This window comes from Bufo gargarizans, chromosome 3 (assembly GCF_014858855.1).
Source record: "Bufo gargarizans isolate SCDJY-AF-19 chromosome 3, ASM1485885v1, whole genome shotgun sequence".
Taxonomy (NCBI): domain Eukaryota; kingdom Metazoa; phylum Chordata; class Amphibia; order Anura; family Bufonidae; genus Bufo; species Bufo gargarizans.
In genome coordinates this window covers 425,543,460-425,564,528 of record NC_058082.1, presented here as the reverse complement: position 1 = coordinate 425,564,528, position 21,069 = coordinate 425,543,460, and the positions used below count along the sequence as shown (strand labels likewise).

At 41.3% G+C, this 21,069-nt stretch overlaps 1 protein-coding gene across 1 annotated transcript in view; it reads right to left on the bottom strand.

The window, feature by feature from the left end:
• Positions 1–116: 116 nt before the first annotated feature.
• The window catches only part of DYRK3 (dual specificity tyrosine phosphorylation regulated kinase 3), a 40,381-nt gene continuing 19,428 nt past the window's right edge, over positions 117–21,069 (bottom strand). The window contains exon 3 of the mRNA XM_044288459.1: positions 117–8,324. Within this exon, the coding sequence (XP_044144394.1) occupies positions 6,777–8,324 (1,548 nt within the window). The 3' untranslated portion in view covers positions 117–6,776. The remainder of the gene's footprint in view (positions 8,325–21,069) is intronic.

Genomic DNA, 21,069 nt, shown 5'->3' with positions numbered 1-21,069 from the left:
TCTTAAATGGATATTTTGATAACTAAAATCCAATGCTCTGGATACCGCACCTTTAGAATTACAACTGATATGGAGAACAGCCATAAAACTGAACTCGCAAGAATAAACACATACCATTTGCAAAAAAAAAAAATATTTATTTCAATATGGACAGATAATACAACTGGACCCTACTTTACAAATGTTGTAGCAAATATTTGCATATTTCATTTTACACTTTTTTGGTAGAAATATGATGCTGGATCCAAAGGATTGCATATCCCACACGTCACAAAAAAAAATAAAAACATTCAATGTCTACAAACCACACATATTTCAAAGTGCCACATATATACAAAACATCTCACAGTAGGTACAAGAAATTAATAGATCAATGGAAACTGAACGGGCGCATGGCCAGTGCAGAACGTACGATGGGATTGCTCCTCTCAGACGTAAACATTTAGCATTTGTGGAGCCTGTAAAGTCATAGACGTAAGGATCGGATAGCAAATGGCAACAGAGTGAAAAATGACAGTAAAGGAGCAGGCTGCAAAACATTTCTAAAATGTTAACATTGACATCAACATATTGGAGCAATACATTAAAATACTGTATATACTCCAAGATGTAACTATTAGCTTATTGTACTAGCAGAAAAAAAAACATTGCATAGAATTTATTTACTTTTCCCAGATAAATGAAACATGAGGCATACCCAACACTAAACCAAAATCTAGAAGAACAGTCCTACATGTTGGTATAATAGGTACAGTACATACTGTACATGCAAATGTGTTTTAGGTACAACCACGAGGAGAAAAAATTTAAGGGCTTCAAGTATAAACAGCCAATCTACAGGTTTACATGTTGCCCATAGAAGCTAAATCTCATCTAACCAGTGTCACATCTGGGTCTTGACTGCTTGCTATATAAGCAAGCTCCCAATTTTGGGTTCTGAAATAAGATCTCTAAAATAGTTTTAGGGAGGACCTGTTGTCTCCCTTGACATGTCCGTTTTACTAAATACTTGTATTCCCTATTAAAAAAATAAAAATAAAAAAAGCTGGAGCATTGTTTCTTAGAAATCCGCATTGTACAATTCCTCCGAAAAATGTAAATAAATTGACAACTGGGTGTTACACTTTCCAATCAGCTGTCAATTTATAAATCTCTAGGTGGAACAGCAGCTAAATATTACATGGACAAGCCAATTATTTACTAAAACAGACACATCAGGGATGATAGGACCTCTTCAAATCATTTTGGGACAAACACCACGTATGGTGTTTCTAGCAAGGAAATACAGAACATTGAGAACAAAAAAAAAAAAAAAAAAAAAAAAAAAAACATTTCAAAGCCAAAACCTGGGAAAATGTGTGGAGTTTGTAAAAAGAAGATATGCCGTTATATGGGATAGGTGATGACAATGTACTGAGAAAGCCCTTTAACATTAACCCCAAACATTGCAGTTCTTATCAGAAAAGGTCTAAAAAATTAGCAATTGAAATATGTTAATATTCAAAAAGGTGCTTCTTAGAAGCTCGGCCGTCAGTCTGTAGTATTTACAACGCCCTATGTAACACCACTGCAATAAAATCAGGAATAAAAAAAGAGCATCCCATGTCTTTCATATGGAGAAACACCAGCTCCTGCAAACACGCACCGTCTACCAGTCTGAAAGCAATAAAACTTTAATAAATAACAGTCCTAGTTTTCCATCTCTAAAATTCCTGACAATCATAACAAGCTTCACTTTTCTGGTCACATCACACATAATACTCCATGCAAAACACAAGGTCCATCTGTCCTCTGGGGTTGTGCAGTACCCAATCAGCAGAAATTCTGCTGGAAATTGAGGCAAAAGTGGCACAACCTCGAGTAGCATTCTGCCCAACCTGTAGTAAATGAAATTTGAAGGTTGTGCACCTCGGTCACAAACAGAATGTGGTGGATTACCCCACAGTATGCAAATCATTTTTGCCTCAGGACCTATGGTGCTTTACTTCGTGGAGCTCTAATGAGGAAACTGGTAAAGGAGAGGTACAAGGATGCAGACATCATTTAGTATGGTGCTGTTTCCTAAAAGCCAGTATATGATATCTAGTCTCATCCTCATACTGTGAAGAATTTCTTCACCCCCCCCCCCCCCACCCCTCCCCCTGGAACAGAAGGAGGTGATAGAACTCGTTTAGCCAAATGTTTCAGATAAAAAGGTTCTTTCGTTCTGTCATTTGCCACCACCCACAACTGGTCAACTCTGGTTCTTCCTAGGATGTCCTATACAGGAAGTCATATCTGCATAGGGCAATATATGGTAATTTGGAACAGCTTCAGAATAGCCTTGGCTACCTAGGCAGAAATGGTCTCTCTAACAATGCAGAGAATTTCACAATACTGTTATGGGGGGTTGGATAAATTATAGTTTTCCATCATACAGACTTTTTCCTTCGGAGAGCCTTATGGACGTGACAACGTGTATCTTTTCAGCAGCTAACCAACGTGGTATGAATGCATGCAGGATTTCCTGTACGCATTCTATTTACAGGAAACCAGTGCTGAATGACCTCAGAAAATGTATGTAGAGCGTAGCAGAACAACATCCCGTCACATACAAAGCAATCAAGTTCAGGTTTATTAACAGGGGAATTACATCTCTTTTCCTCTCAGGGATTAAAAGAGCTTCTAGCTAGAGGGGCACATGGAGGTTACTGTGGTTAGCCTAACTCCACACTATTGTTAAGCTTTTCACTTACAGTTTACGTGTGTGTGTGTGTGTTTTTTTTCCGCAACACATCCCCTCCCCTTCCCCCAAAAAGCCCCGCTATCTGCTGAGAAGACTAGGGAAGTATAGTCAGGGTGTGGCATGTCTTTTATGGTCATTTATCCTACGCTTTGTCATTGCTGCCTCTGATCTACAATGTCATCCGCCCTCATTATTCTTGTGATCTCTCTGCTATTGTCCCTAGAGACACCTGTGATGTGCACACGTGACTTCTCATCCTGCACTTTCATGGACATGAAAAACCCATTACAAAGGGATAAAACCAAGTTTCAGATACGGTCATAAAACTTACATATTTTGTCATAACGTATTTTACATCTGTCGCACAATAGAGGCTGTTCCTGGAGCAAAAGCTCTAAATCGGATCCACCAACATCTTTTTTTAATCTAAAAACCTTACATTACATTCAAATCACTTTCTTTGTAGCCTTTAAACTCCACAATGCTTTACCATCTTCTAAATCGCTCTTTGATATCATTTATAAAAAACTGTCCAGAATGTCCCGGGGATGATTGAGGTACGCAAGAAGCCGAAAACAATGAATAGAGCTAGATGGGGCCATCTACCCGCTCAAAACAGGAATATCAGGCATAACGGTAGTCCCAGAGGTCTGAATCTAACAATTACACTTCTACAGCATGTGTACGTGACATGACATTTAGCCCTTGTTCACACTGCAGTGTTTGGTCAGTGATTTTCATCAGTGACTGTGAACCCAAACCAGGTGCGAGTCAAAAAACTCAAAACAAGAGCAGATCTTTCCATTATACCTCATTTCTCTGTAGGCTCCACTCCTGGTATTGGCTCACAATCAGTGATGGAAAACACCAACCAAACAATGACCAAATCACTGAAATTGTAGTGGTCTTAAACCCTACAAAACATATTTTTTATGACATGTTAGAAGGGGTTATGTTTGGTGCTGTTTGCACCAGGATTCAAGGGATGGGGAGTGGACTTCATTTCATATTATCCCCCCCATATAGACTCCTTTAAAAATGGATTGTCCTAGTATGGTGGTTATGACCAAGCATTTAAAATCAAGTGTCTTTATGTAGACAGAAGAAGGGTCAATGACAATTAGAAAAAAAAAAAAATACATTTCTGGTTAAAATACAAACAAATAGGTTAAAAACTGAAGCCAAAAGCAGGGTATATAAGACAAACTATGTAAGATATTCTGATACCAACTGCAATGTTTTATCAGCCAAATTTTTTCAAACCCCAAACCAAAATTCCACACCGCATCCAAGCATGCCATAAAAAAAAAAAAAGTCTAGGGCAGACTTCTTCTCGAATATACAAATGCACAGCAAACTCTTCTGAGGATGAACCATCAAATCTAACATACATTGACATCAGGTAATTCTGCCCGTATCCTTAACAGGAATGACTTTACATATGTAGGTTATTTACCATTAAAAAAAATATGTCTTAGTTCTTTAGGGGATGCATTTATATTTTAGCTTTCCATTAAAGTCAGTATCACACTGTAGGAATATATCAGATTGCTCATTTGATCCACAAATGGAGCACTGCACCTCAATGACCATTCAACTCTTGACATAGCACCAAGTAAAACGAATCTAAAAAACCTCTAGGATTGCCATAAGCATTGTTTTGCTCCTCAGTAGACTGCTAACAGCCATAAATATGTGACACATTGAAGCTGGAATGGACATCACTAGCCACAGGTCACTTCATCTGCTTCACATGGGGACATCATCATGACACATTGACATTTAACAGTCCCTTTCTCATGCACAAAGCAACAAGGCCTGAGACTAGATTTCTACCTGAAGTTTAAGATGTCATTTTTTTTTTTAAGTCAAAACACCCAATTGGTTCCAAAAGGAGGAGAAATATAAAGGTCGATTTCACACAGTCAGTGTTTGGTCAGTGATTTCCATAAGCGATTGTGAGCCAAAACCAGGTGCGGGTCAAAAACAATGAAAATGTGCAAATCTTTCTGTTACACCTTATTTCTGTGTAGCTTCCACTCCTGGTTTTGGCTCACAATCACTGATGGAAATCAGTGATCAAACACAGATTGTTTGAAAGTGGCCTAAAGGTCCCTTTAAACGGGACGACAATCAGCTGATCAATAGAGGAGAGCAGCGCATTTACATGCAGCCATCTCATCCAGAACATGGGTAGGGGCCATGGCTAATGCCGTCGCTCTTCCCCGTAACGGCTTATTGTTTCCCGGAAGCAGATCATGTGTACATAGCACAATCTGTAACTGGGAAACCATTATCATCTGCGCTGCTCGTTCATCGGGTAATCAGCGGTGCATTTACACAGCCCGAATATCGCTAATGAGCATTACTAGTAACACTAGTTGGCGATAATCTGTTCACTTGTCGGCACGTGTAAAAGGGCCCTTAAATCATTCCATTTAGGATCTATTTCCATGTCTGGTTCAAAAACTGCATATGGGAATTCAGCATTCAGCTCCTGACCTTCAACACACTATGAGAAGTAGTGGCACTGGATCTGAAGTGAAGTTTGAGAGGGTACATGGCTTAAAACTAAAAGGAGATCATTTGGATAAAAAGGTCTTGGCAATGACAGGGGTAATAGAGAAATGCCAGCTGCACATCATTGTTTTAGTTGTGGGCTACAGGCATCTGACAGTGTCTTGGTTTGGAGACCGTTTAAGGGCTCATTAAGACGATTGAGCTAAAACCTATTGGTGAACTGGCTGGAAAAAAAAAAAATATATAAATTTTTTAAATGTACCGCACATGGATGGAGTCCGTACATGGCCTATTTTTTTGTTCACCCAGTCACTAGAATGGATGAAATTTATGCGAAGAATCTGACCTAAACTGTGCATGATGCGATCTCTACACGGAACGATGGTCCATGTGGAAAATCACCCATGTGAATCGAGCCATTATTTAGTCCAGGTGCTGTATGTTTTACACATGGACAACACCCGGATGTTAATATCGCGCATCTGACTGAGCACTTAAAGAACAGGGATATTTAGAAATAGATTTTATTTCTATATTTTTTCTAAAAAGTCTGACTGTCTGAACAGACGGAAAATACAACGAGAAAAGCTGGCCATAAACATCAGATAACCTGACTATTCCAGTTGGATTACCACCATGTATTTTGGTGGTCCAACTTTCTTCTGACAGCCTGATCCTTTTGGTCTCATGAGAGGTAAGCTGCTGCCAGACACATGCCCCTCTCCCCATTCAGAATATATGCATGCTTATCCGAGCTGTGCGTACATCTGTATGGGGAGGGGGAGGAGATGGGGGTCCAGGAGATATAGCTTGCAAGCTTGTTCACTTATTTGGCCAGCAGCTATCTAAACAGTATGGCCAGCATAAAAAACAAAGTATAAGGTCTACAATGTTTAATCTCCTAAGGACAGGACTCTGGTTATTACATATCTGGCAAAGTCTCAATAACTGCACTCGATGATGGGAATTACTGTTATCAAAGCAAAAGTAAATGTAGAAATATTAAAATGAATGGGGGAGGGGGTATTAAAGTGAAAATGTGGCCCTCACGAGTCCCTCATAAACTAAAGTGGCACATTAAACAGCGCTCAGCTACTCTAGCTCATGGTCAAAAGTCTTTCTATTCCTTATGTTTGTCAACTTTGGCAAACTGCACATTTGGCCAACCTGAAGCAGACAAATGTGGGCAAAAACTGGAATTTTTGGTACCTCCTACTACGTAATGGCTGAATTAACATTACTCTGACAAGTAAACAGAAATTGTCTATACGTACACCTTCATTTTTCTATTATTGCTTTACATGTTCCTAGGAAGAACATACTGACCGATAACAAAAAGACTCAAGTGTGTATCAGATGGTGATTGAAATGCTTAGCCCTTTAAAACAGAATTTAATGTAGAAATCCTGACTTTACATAGCCAAATATTTTCATCTTGTTTCATACATTTTTTTAAAAATTAAAATGCTTAAAATCCCTCAGTTATGTTGGTTAAAAATGTTCTCATTGCTGTGCTTAATATTGGTGAGGATTAGCTGACTAGCTTGGGTAAAACAGTTCGAAGTGGTATGCTCCCATTAGAGTCATTCATTAAATTAGCTCTTAATTTATTGGCCACACCCACTACAGGAGGTAACTTGGAGCTAATTCCTGGGAAAGAGCTGGTATGGCTGGTAATCCTTTTTCCTGAGGACTTGTCCATGACAGGGGGTTTAGGCATCCTCTTGCAAATCCACTGGTGTCGTAGTGCTTGACTTGGGGTCATTCGTGCTGTTGGATCCCAGTTCAAACAACCTTTTAAAAAGTCTATAAAAAGAGCATCTTCACAACCCTTTAATGCTGCCACCCAGTCCTTGCTCCCAGGAGCACCACGCATCTTTCCCCTACGTGACCTACTTCCATTCAAGACCACAGATCCATTGGGAAGTGTGGTCACTGTGCAGTAACGAGGATATCCCTTAGAGTTGACAAAATTCTTTGCTCTCTTGGCTTGTTCTAGCAGCTTTGGAGGTGGTGCTCCAAGGAGCTCCATCATGCATGCCAACTGATCTCCTTCATCTTCCCCTGGAAACAATGGGTAGCCAGTCAAAAGCTCCACTAAAATGCACCCAAAGCTCCACATATCAATGGGCATGCCATAACGGCTTCCCAGTATGACCTCTGGAGCTCGATAGAACCGAGACTGTATATACGTGTACACTCTTTGATGCTCAAAGCAACTAGAACCAAAGTCAATAACTTTGATTCCACTGCGGCCTTGTTGTTTAAGTAAAATGTTTTCTGGTTTAAGGTCGCAATGGATGACTTTGTTCCTGTGCAGGGCCTCCAAGCATTGAAGGATTGAATGAGCAAATTTACGAACTAACTGTAGACTGAAACCTTGGAATTTGTTTCTCTTAATCAGTTCATACAAGTTCATGCTCAGCAACTCAAAAGTCATGCAAATGTGATTGCGGAAGGTAAAACTTTCCAACATATGTATTACATTCATATTCCCGGTCTTATCCTGTTTCTTAAGATGTTCGAGGATACGTATCTCTTCGGCTGCCTGGCGATGGAATCTCTTCTCATTGCGGACAATCTTAAGAGCCAAATGCTGGTGGAGTTTGTGGTCATAAACTTTTGCAACCTGCCCAAAGCTACCTTTTCCAATAACCTTCAACACCTCATAGCGATAAGATATTTGGTCATGTGGCACCAATGTATACCCTCCTTGGTCATCATCATACCCTCCATTATTAGGACCTCCTACAACACCTTGCCTCTTCTTTGCACTTGGGCCTATAAAATATACTTCTGTAAAGTTGCCAATTTCCTGAAGTTCGTAAGTAGACAGCTGATGTTTGTATTGCTTCAGTGCATGTTCTGGACTCAAATATGTGGCTTTAGAAGACTTGGTGGAGCTGTCACTTGATTTTGATGTGCCTGAACTGTCGGAACTCTTTTCTTTAGTCAAAACTGGTAAAGCACTATCCGTCCCTGTTAGTCCAGCACTGACTCTACGGTTGCCAGAGTCCTCAAATAATTGCTGAACCTTTACTTGCTGATGATCCTTCATGGTGGATTTATTTCCACTTATCTAAGGAAACAACATAAACGTAAAATTAATATGATTATGTAAACTTCAAGCCAACATTAAAAAAGGAAACAAAATACAGACACAGACATTGAAAATCAAGTCAGGAAAGTATATATATATATTTTGACATGACCTATGCATTAATCAGAAAATACCTAGGAATGGGTAGAAGCCTAGATTGCACCTGTAATGTCCCGCATGGTAAGGGTCCTTTTACACAGCTGAGAAAGCAGACAGTGATCATGGATGTGTGGGGATGAACAATCATTATTGCGATCATTCGTCTCAATACAGCTTCCTAGTTTGATGGCAGCATGCGTGAAAGATTTACCCACCTGACCAATACGAGGAAGCACAAGTGTTACCCAGGCAATTATCAGAAACAAGCGTACATAGAAACCTTAGTCTTGATAATTGCCCGATCCTCGGCCTGTGTAAAAGGACCCTAAACCAAATTTTTTATGCACAGGAATAAATGGCCAGTGTTATTTCAAGCATAAGTTATGGTATAATATAAAATGCTAAAGTTTTGGGCGACCACGCAGAGGAAAATGGGCACGTCGAGCTGTAAAAAGGGTGGCACATAATCCAACATATTTTAGCACAATAGGGATGAGACTGACATTAAATAGCCTGACTGCAAACAAACCAGACTTTATGATGTTCTTCAGAAGTCTTAAGCTGATTTTTCGGGTGAATATGGACTGTACTCATCTGGACGAAGTGAATCACGGCAGCTCATGAAACGCTTCTATTTATACCGGCAAGGCTAAATCTGCACGTTTTAAGCTCAAGAGACTATTCTTTGAAGCGAGAATCCCTTCAGTCAAATGTTGGATGTAAACACTTGTTAGATGGTCACTGAGACTCCTCAAGTAATGACATCTGCTTCCCATTATAGTCACTGGTGGCACACTGAAATGCTGACTATGTAAGAAGTATCAACAGGAACTAGAAATAGAAGCAAGCGAGAGGAGCCAAATTATAAATAAACCCGTCTTGGGCGGGACACTGATAATTTATATTGCTTTCCTGCCTGGATACAGTTCTCTGCCGTGCAGAAGGCTTATGATTCATGAATGGATGCTCCTGCCAGATTTTGCTTTGCGTAAGCTAGCTGCATCATCCCTTTTAAGTCCATGTGAGACTTATATTAGCAGGCATCTTGAACGCAAGATATGTATGTCAAGCAACGTGCCTATGAAAGCTGCCTGGAGTTTATTATTAACCATACAATGAGGCAATTGGTAGGTGCACATGTACATAGATTAAAAAAAAAAAAAAAAAAAAAAAAAAAAACACATTAAACAAGTTAAAAGTAAAAAAAAAATAAAAAATAAAAAAAAACACCATTTGTAAAACAAAAATTGAACGGAGTTGCTTTTGTTGCAGAATCTTACCGTGCCAGTTTTACAAAAATTCTGCACCTCTGCAGTTACAAAAAAGACTTGTCAATATATGAACATAGTCAAGTACAGGCAGAGGAAGCCAGTCATTGGTGTAGTAAATCCTTGCCGGCACTTGGACAGTTTTCCCTGTACAAAGCATTGTAGCAAAAGACTTAATCCCAGTCATACAATGTAGCCCAAAATTGCACATCTGTCAGAGCATGCCTTGTGGTTTTTAAGGCTTTCATTCCCGTTCCTCTATTTATGTAACTAGGAAAGGCCTGCAGCACCCAAAATGCCAGTTTTTTTTATATGCGCTAGCACAGGGATGGCCAACCTGTGGCTCTCCAGCTGTTGCAAAACTATAACTCCCATCATGCCCAGACAGCCTACAGCAGGGCATGGTGGGAATTGTAGTTTTACAACAGCTGGAGAGCCACAGGTTGGCCAGCCCTGCGCTAGCATGATATGATTTTTCATGGTAGTAGTTTCTACAGGTTTGAAATGCGGCAGCTTGGCCGCCTTCTAATATGCAGACTAATAAGTATCCAAAACCAGGGGTTATACATGGCTGCTTACCCAGTGAGAATTTTAGATTAATTATTTGGCTGAAGAATAAGAATTAAAAAAAAAAGAGTGACCACAGATGAATATGTTCCAGATACGCATTAATGAAAGCAGCTTAGTGACAAATTAAAGGGTACACTCTGTCCGAAAGGAGATTTAAAAAAACCCAAAAAAACTCTATATTAAACTATTTTTTTCTATTCTTAATTTTTATTTTGGCAGTATTAAGCCATTGAAAACAAAATACTGCCCCTCTTCAAGACTTGCTCTATAGATATGTACTCTATTGTCAGTTTACTGCTGATGTGAGGAGAACATGTTATCTGAAGGGTAATCCTTATTCTATAGTAGGTATATAATTGGGAAAACAGTATGACAGCGCTATCGTTCGCTACAGATACAGACGCCCACAAAAGAGCAGTGGATTGATCAGCGCAATGTGTAATGCTCTAATGGAGTCACTACAGGGGGCTGTCCCTGGTCACCGTAATGGTTTGAGCAAGAAAGTTAAGCAAGTCTATCTGCTGTGCTAAAAGCCCAAATCAAGAGCGAGGACAAAAAGTAGAAGACATGGAGTGACATCAAAATATATCTAGAAAACCATCCACCCATTTTTATAAGTCAAATTATATAGATTACTGACATATAGACTATTTGATGAAAAATTAGATTGAAGTGTCCCTTTAAATAACAAAAAATATATATATATAAAGTATCCAATGCAATCCAAACAACATCTATAGGTTTAGTCCAAGAGCAATGGACACCGGAGAAAGGATGCGGTGACACAAACTGGAAAGTGTGTCAATGTAAAATGCTTGCTAATCTTTAACATGTTCTGATCCATCCAGCTTGAAATAGGATATAAATGGTTAAATTAGCAAATGTAAGATATGAGATTAGCTGTTAAATGGTTACTATGGAACATATGCCCACGGTTCCTTAGGGCACGTTGTATTCTACTGAAGTCTATTTTTGTCCATAGAAAAAGAATGAAAAAACAAACAAGTCACCTGCTCACGTCAAGTTCTTAAAATTTCCAATCTTTGTCTTGGATATTTGTATCCTAAGCATAGATTATATATCTGGAAATCAGACCGATTGCTATGACCCCCAAAATGTCTAACTATACAAGCAAATCTCTACACAAGGTTTGTTCAAACCCATCTACCATGTATCAAATAATGGACCTCAACTACAAGCTTCTGTGAACCACATAAAGCAGAACCTGACATATCAAAGACACTTCTGAGAAAAATTGGTAGACAACTATAGATGCACACATATAGAATAAAAGGAGTCAATAGTTGACCAACATAATACCACCAAACTAAAAGTATATTCGTACTCCAAGCTTTGTAGGAAACTATTCATCTACGGGCCGACATCCATCCTCCCGGCTCAGCAGCTTCCTTCTTTTACAACGTTAAAAGGAGCCTGTGTTTTTAAAGTGCGATTTATAGGCCCCTAAGGAACAACTCTCATTGCATCACTGTTCTGGGAAGCAGGGACTCTGCCAGTGGTGGCAACCAGGTTCCAAGGCGAGAGGTTAAGCAAACGTCTTCCTTCCTGAAAGATGTACTCATAAAATAGACTGAACAGTATCTTTGCTGGGAAGAAGCAGTTTCCAGCCAAGAATTCTGAGTGACAGCCCAAAATAGGCGCTGAAAACCGCTTCATGGAAGGCAAACACAGTTGTAGCCTATGGTCAACACAAGGAACTATCATATCGTGAGAAAGTAGATCTTCACAACATTGATGACCACTTGCCATGGAAAAAAAAAACGATATAACTATATAAAGATCCAGACCTATAGGTTTAGAATAGAAATAAAGAAAGCAACTTACAGGGTTTATCTGCAGACTACATTTTTTTATTTATTTTTTATAAAAGCTACAAACCATGTAAAATAATATAATCAGTCATACAAGTCTCCTGCGGCTCCCATTGCAATGTTTCCTGAGCTGAACAGACTCCATTGACCACAGCGGAGTTTGTTCAGTTTGCATTTGGAATTCAGTTTTTGTTACCAGACAAAATAGTCCTGCATGCAGTACCTTTTTTGTCCGGTCTTTTTGACAGAATCTTTGATGGAGGCTCCGAACTGAGCCTCTAATGCATATCTGAACAAGCCATTGGCTGCCGGAGCAGTAATATTTTCTGATGGGTCTGGCAAAAAGAGAATATGGCTCATTTTACATGGTCCTGAGCCTTTTAGGAAAAAAAATAAAAATCTGACAGCCCCTTTAATAATGCAAGAAATACAAACTCATCTTAAAAAGGGATTGTCCGGGTTCAGAGCTGAACCCGGATAAAGCCTCTTCTTTACTCATTTACCATATATGAGTGGAGCATCGGAGCATTTCCTTGCTCCGATGCTCCCCCTTGCCTTGCTCTGCATAGCACAGGGCAAGGTCTGTTTGTGTACTGCCGGTGATGTATCGGGCTTCTCACTATGAAGGCATAGACTTGCACAAGTGGGCAGTCTGTAGCGATGCCCTAGGCTCTTTTAGAGACGGGTACTAGTGGTACTGTTTTAGGCTACTTTCACACTTGCGTTCAGAGCGGATCCGTCTGGGGTCTGCCCAGATGGATCCGCTCATATAATGCAGACTATGGGATCCGTTCAGAACGGATCCGTCTGCATTATATTGTAGAAAAAATTCTAAGAGTGAAAGTAGCTTCAGACGGATCCGTCCAGACTTTACATTGAAAGTGAATGGGGGACGGAGCCGTTTAAAAATTGAGCCATATTAAGTCAAATTCAAACGGATCCGTCCCCATTGACTTACATTGTAAGCGTGGACGGATCCGTTTGCCTCCGCACGGCCAGGCGGACGCCGGAACGCTGCAAGCAGCGTTCAGGTGTCCGCCTGCTGAGCGGAGCGGAGGCTGAACGCTGCCAGACTGATGCATTGTGAGCGGATCCGCATCCACTCAGAATGCATTAGGGCTGGACAGAAGCGTTCGGGGCCGCTTGTGAGAGCCTTCAAACGGAACTCACAAGCGGAGCCCCGAACGCTAGTGTGAAAGTAGCCTTAGAGGTACCAGACTCTAAAAAGGCCCAGGGCAGTGCTACACATTTGTGCCGATGATGTCACCGGGCTTACTGCTAGGCGGAAGTCTCCACCTAACATAGTGACGAGAAGCCCGGTATGTCACCGGCGGTAAACAAACAGACCTTGCCCTGCGTTATGCAGAGCAAGGCAAGGGGGAGCATTGGAGCAAGGAAATGCTCTGATGCTCCACTCATATATAGTAAAAGAATAAAGAAGAGCTTATATCCAGGTTCAACCGTGAACCTAAACAAGCCCTTTAAAACAATACACCGGGTCTAGACACAGTGAAGGAAACGACAACAAATACAAGTAATGGCTGCGGAAAGCTGTCCAGGGCGCTAGGATTGTCTTGATGCAAGTTCAATCTGCTACACAGAGAAGTAAAAGGATGTTGTTTTAGAGGCAACTAAGGCTACGTTCACTGGGGTGGGCGATATGGCCTAAAATCTATATTGCGATATAATTTTAAGCATGTGCGATATATATATCGCAATATATTGTTTTCTATATTTGGGGGGGTTTTAAACATTTTTTTTTTGTTTTACTTTTTATTTAATAACTATTAGCCCCCCCAAGGCTAGAAGCCTTGTCATATTCACCCTAATACAGCTCTATTAGGGTGAATTTGATTTTACACTTTTCCTGCTGCCCTGTGCACACAACAGCAGGGAGCTGACAATGGCAGCCAGCCTCTGAGGTAGCCCCCCAGCCTCTCCCTCTCATCAGCCCCCTCCGGTAACTCAAACCCACCCCCCTTCCCAGTATTAATCATTGATGGCAGTGGGCCCCCCTCCCTCCCTAGTATTGATCATTGGTGGCAGGGGCCCCCTTCCCCCCAACATCATTGGTGGCAGCAGCAGTTCCGATCGGAGTCCCAGCAGTGTAATGCTGGGGCTCCGATCGGTTACCATGGCAGCGAGCAGCATTATACTCACGTGTGCCGTGGCCGCCGGGCCCTCCTTCTTCTGTCTGTGCGGCACATTGCTAATGCTTATAGTATTAGCTATGCGCCGCACAGACCTATGAGAAGAAGCAGCGCCCGGCGGCCACGGCGCACGCGAGCTATAAGCATTAGCAATGCGCCGCACGGACAGAAGAAGGAGCGCCTGGCGGCCACGGCGCACGCGAATATAATGCTGCTCACTGACATACCATGGCAGCCAGGACTTCAGTAGCGTCCTGGCTGCCATGGTAACCGATCGGATGCCGTTCCGTGGTCATATTACAGTCCGGCGATATAGGCGATATGCACAAAATCCATATCGCGGCACAAATTTATATTGCATATCGCCTATACCGCCCACCCCTAGTTCACACTAGCATTTTGGCTTTCCGTTCAGGGCTCTCACAAGCGGTCCAAAATGGATCAGTTTTGCCCTAATGCATTCTGAATGGAAAAGGATCCGCTCTGAATGCATCAGTTTGCCTTCGTTTCGTCTCCATACGCGTTTTGCTGTCCGCCTGACGAAGCAGAGCCAAAACTGATCCGTCCTGGCACATAATGTAAGTCAATGGGGACGGATCCGTTTTCTCTGACACAATCTTGCACAATAGAAAACTGATCCATCCTCCCATTGACTTTCAATGGTGTTCAAGACGGATCTGTCATGGCTATAGAAGACATAATACAACCGGAACCGTTCATGACGGATGCATGCGGTTGTATTATTGTAACGGAAGCGTTTTTTGCAGATCCATGACAGATCCGCAAAAAATGCTAGTGTGAAACTAGCCCAACAAAACAAGGGGTATCATATGGCTGAACTGTAACCAATGCCCACACACAGGCAAGGCAACCATGTCATGGACTGAGAAAACATACTCAACAACTCATTTCTCGAAGAATAATTACTGAAATAGTTGTGGAATTGTAACAGATTTGCTAATACTTTAACCTATAGCCCAGTGTTAGACCTGTCCTACCTAGGAGCATCATGGTACCATGATCTACACCATCTTCTTCACATTGATGACCAACTTAATGTCCAGAGATATCCTTCTGTGCAGGTGATGAGATGGCCATGAACCAGGAGGGACTTTAAAATGGCATGGGGTTGCTGATCAAGAAAGGAGTATCGGAGAGGAAAGCAGGTTTTCCCCAATCTCTCCTTTTATGCCCTGTGCTTGCCTTGACATCACCGTTCTTTTTGAAACTGAATGTGAGAATCTGCGGTTCCCTTTCTTCTTGACACAATGAGCTCTTAGACAATATTTATGAATGTTATTGTTGGACCTAACTTACGTAGATTCTGTCTCACGATGAAAAGTGAACTTCATACTGTTGCATAAAAGGAATACATCTAAAGTTTAACCTTTCAAGATTGACAATAAAATCTGGCAAAGCATTACAACAAACCCCATAATAGGGTATTGAGTGAGTAAGAGGAATATACTGTGCTACAATAACAATGCCGCTACGAGTATAGTAAGAGCAGGTCAGCTCCACACTATTCAGCTCCTATTCTAATTCAATAGCCTACTTGAAAAACTGTACCACAGTACTTGGCGGCACACCAAGCATGACTGCAAGCGCAAACGTTTCTGTAAGCCAACTGTAATATTCGGAAATGTGTCATCTTCATCTGCATGCCATACATGTGCTGTAAAGGTCTTCTTTATATTCAAGCACATCACCCAATTATTAGGAATGAACAGTTCGCACACAATAACTGCCTGCTCAGGTGGCCTGCATACATGGGAATTAGGTTAAAAGTTCCCTTTAAAGTCATGGTGCGTTACCTACACCCTTCGCAGAGAACAGACTAGAGCTTGGGTTTAAGTTTGAAAGAGAAGATTTGGGGATTTAAATAGTGCCAAGCTAAATACTTGTTTGTTTGAAGTCAGGAAGCAGAATGAAAATTTTTACGTCTTGGTTCTCTGTGACTAAAAAGTGGGAGGCCGGAAGTGATGAAGAAAAGGAAAAAAAAAAAAAAAAAGACCGCAGCCTGTTACTGCCATCTCGCTCTACATAAACCTGGAATGAAAAAAGGGTAGATACAGAGACTTTGCTTCATGTCATCACCCCCTCGCAGCATTATGTGTCCTCTGATCAGATCTGGAAGTAAGACTATGAACAGTTGCAAATCTAAACACCGCCCTCTGCATAATCAGACCGTGTGACTCAGATGTTTACCGCCATCTGGATAGCATAGATTTTTGGTCTCTTCTGGTGAAGACATATTCACATGGCCATAATTGTGAACTCTGCCCATCCTGGACTTTTAGTCACAAACGTGAATTTTTATGTGTTTTCACAATGTACTAGGTGTCCTGTATGGAGCGTATAATGTGGATTTTTTGTTTTATTTACCAGTTCAGTGGGTAGAGGCAGAAATCACACTGCATTTTCCAGAAGAGTAAAATTACAAAATCGTAGCAATAAAGCACCGGGTGGCAGTTTTTTTCAGGCCTTGACCTTATGTTTCTGTCGATGTAGCTGTATGATGGCTTGCTTTTTGTGGGACAAATTGTATTTTTAGTGCCACCACTATGGGATACATATACATTTTGAACTTTTATCTTTTTTGGGGTGATAATGGGGGGGAGCTGTTACACTACTGATTTGTGCACTTTAAATTTACAATGTTCACCATGCGGCATAACTAGTGTGTTACTGTTATTCTATCGACCAGTACAATTATGGCAATACCAGATTTGTACTTTTATGTGTTTTTTTTTTTTTTTACTACTTTTGCACAATAGGACATCTCGTTATAATGCTGCATTCTACGAGTCAGAAATCATAATTTTTTGCGCTGTTGTTCATTGGTACAATTTTTTGGGCTACAATGGACTTATTGATTAACATTTACTGTTTTCTGGGGAGGAGCGAATAGCACCATCCCTGTCTTCCGGTTGTGTCTGGTACTGTACCTCAGCTCCATTGAAGTGAGAGGGTAATACCATGCATAATCTGTGGACAGGTATGGTGCTAGTTTTGGAGGAAAGCAGACATCTTTTTCTAGTCTTGGAGAACCCCTTTCAACTTGGGGTACGTTCAACTAGCGCTATTCTTTTCCGGCATAGAGTTCCGTCCTAGGGGGTCAATACCGGAAAATAACTGATCAGTTTTATCCTAATGCATTCTGAATGTAGAGCAATCCGTTCAGGATGCATTAGGATTCAGTCTTTGACTTTTCAGGACGGAGATAAAACTGCAGCATGCTGCAGTTTTATCTCCGTCCAAAATTCCAGAACAATTGCCGGAATGCTGGATCCGGCATTGCCGTCTGCGCATGCAAAGACTGCAAAAAAAAATGTGAATAAAAAAAATGGCGGATCAGTTTTTCCAGATGACACCGGAGAGACGGAACCGGCATTTTAATGCATTTGTCAGACGGATCAGGATCCTGATCCGTCTGACAAATGCTATCGGTTTGCATGCGTTTTGACGGATCTGGCAGGTAGTTCCGGCGACGAACTGCCTGCTGGAATCCTCTGCCGCAAGTGTGAAAGTACCTTTACAAATACTGAAAAAAATACTGTTGTGTGAAAGGTTTTCTGGCTGTGTAGGCAAGTCACTTTGCTATTGACGGATCCTTTCCTCAAGTGTTAAGGCCTCATGCACATGACCGTATGTATTCTGCGGTCTGCAAAAAATTGATCCGCAAAAAGATACGCATGACATCCGTGTGCATTCCGTATTTTGCGGAACGAAACAGCTGGCCCCTAACACGGAACGGACACGGAAAGAAAATACGTGTGTGCATGAGGCCTTAAGTCATAAAAAATATGAATTTGGAACAACCCACGGCACTCCAAGTTCTTTTGTATGAACTTCTTATTTTATTTATCCACAAAAAGTAGGCCAATGGCTAAATACTACTTTTTCTGGATGGATAAAATATAACTAAATAAAATAAGAAGTTCATACAAAAGAACTTGGAGTGCCGTGGTTTGTTCTTTAATGTACCGCTGAGCACCACCTACATTCTAGGAGTGCCGTTCAACTCTCGTTCTATAAAAAAGATGAAGACTCGGGGCCCGGTAAGGGTAGAGCAAGAAAGGATTTTGCACTTGTCTTTGTCATATACAAGACAAGCAGGTCCTACCGCTTATAAAGAAGTCCCAAGTGGGTTCTCACAGATACATTGTTACTCTCCATTCCTTTCAATCAGAAGAACCTCATAACCAACTCTCCTATGAAAATACATAATTGAACCCACAGCTGGAAAAAAAAAGAAAAAAAAAGATGTTAACCCTTGGATTTCTGCATTGCTTACTAATGAAATGTTGTTTGAAGTCACAAATAGACAAAAACAATCTAACTAGGCTCACATCTGTGGTGGAGGGAATCCAAATAGACACACGTCCCAATAGAATGAAAGTGAATGGGGTGGCACTGCTAAAGTCCGTACCGAGATTAGTGGATTCTCACGTGTCCCCGTCCTCCCGCAGAATACGTGCTGCACAGCCCGATATTAGAGATGCATGTAATCTTCAAAGAGGAGTAAAGAAACGAGGGCGGCATTCCGCACTGCTGTATCCCACTTCTTTTATTCTTACAAAAGTCCTCATTAAAACAGGGCTGGGGCGGATTCCACCATTACACAGACTGCTGAGTGGAGAAGGCCGTTTCGTGCGGTCCGCAAAACACGGATACTGGCCATGTGTTTTCCACATTGCAGAATGGAACATCCTGGCCTATCCTCGTCCCAAGAATGGACAATAATAGGAAATGTTCTATTATCCTGCGGGCACCACAGAAAGGACATATGGATGCGGACTGTAGTGAATGGGCATCCGAAACCACATTTTGTGTAGGTCAGATGCAGAAAAAATAAGTGTGTGTGCATGAGCCCTATGGAGGATTAGGTGAACTGATCCATAAACCATTTGCTTACCTTATTACAGGTTAGTGGACATTGCTATACCAGAATACTAAAACTGCACAGAGCCACAGATTTCAACCCCCTAAAAAGGGAGCGTCTCACTTCAGCAAATAGCATTTAACATGTAGGGAAAGTTAATATAAACCACCTACTAATGCATTGTGATTGTCCATATATCCTCCTTTGCTGGCTTGATTCATTTTTCCATTGCATTATACACTGCTTGTATCCAGCAGCGGTGGCTGTGCTTACATACTATAGGAAAATGCGCTGGCATTGCTGGTGGCCGCATGTGCAGCAGCTCCTGTCCCGGCCACCTCGTATCTGAGCTGCCTACCCCCTGGATAAGAGAAGTGCATAATGTGATGAAAAAATGAATCCAGCCAGCAAAGGAAGCAACATGGACAATCACAATACATTAGTAAGTGCCTTGTGTTAACTTTCTCTACATGATAAATGCCATTTACTAAAGTGAGACAATCCCTTTAAATTAGCTGTGCTGTATTATGTCTCATTGAGTAAACCTACACAGTGCAAAAAAGAAAAAGGAAGTGAATTCTTGAATTTAATAACTTGTAGATTCCCTTTTAGCGGTAATCATTGCCACCAAATATTTTCTGTAGCTGGAAATAAGATCTGCACAACGTTGAGGAGGAATTTTGGACCGGTCCCCCCCGCCAGTATATTGGGATGCCTTGCTCTGTATCTCAGGATACGTTTTTCTTAGAACTGTACCTCCCCTTAATCCACTTGTTCGCGCAGCCCGGCTTCTCTTCTGTCTTCTTCTTTGAGGAATAGGACCTTTGATGACATCACTGCGCTCATCACATGATCCATCACCATGGTGATGGATCATGTGACGGACCATGTGATGACCGCAGTGACGTCACCACAGGTCCTTTTCCTGTGCACAGCAAAGATGAAGACAGAAAAGCAGCAAGGCTACGCGAGCAAGTAGATTAAGGAGAGTTAAAAATGATTATTTTTTTAACCCCTCTATGCATTCTGTATTAAGAATGCTATTATTTTCCTTTATAACCATGTTATAAAGGGAAAATAATAAAGAATGCGGATGCTTGCGATTTTCACGCAATAATAGAAGTGAATGGGGCCTGCGTTGCGTGGAAAATGCACAATATAGAGCATGCTGCTATTTTCACACAACACACAAGTGATGCGTGAAAATCACCGCTCATGTGCACAGCCCCATAGAAATGAATGGGTCCGGATTCAGTGCGGGTGCAATGCGTTCACCTCACACATTGCACCCACGCGGAAATCTGTTTTGTGGTCCGCAAAATGCAGATATTGGCTGTCTGCATTCTGCATTTTTCGCCGTTCCCATTGTCAAAATGCATATTCTTGTCCACAAAACGGAGAAGAATAGGAGACGTAAAATTTGCGGCATGGATGCATTTTTGCGGTCCCATAGAAATGAATGGGCCCACGTGCGAGCCGCAAAAAATACTGGCATGTGAATGAGGCCTAAGGTGGTAGTCAGGTCGTCGGATCCCATGGATCACACTTTTGGGCATGTAGTAAAACCACACAAAACCCAATACAATACAACACCTTTAAAATTAAGGATATAAATTCTGCTGATTGACACGTGCATGGTAAGTGCTGGTTACAATTTTTCACGGACAGATTATTAGTAGAGCAGCGAGCTGCACCGCGCAGCAGTTCTTTCATGATCAGATTGTACATAAGTCATAAGGACAAAGCGGATATTAATAAAAAACTGAAACAATCCCGTCTCCATGCACCTGCTTGTCTCGGGGTTACTTCAGGACATTCATCTCAGACGTGAAAATGTGCGACTCTATATAGGGGGACAGTTTTAGGATATTTAATGTATATAAAACGGCCAAAGAGGAAGCACTAGCAGGCAGCAATGTG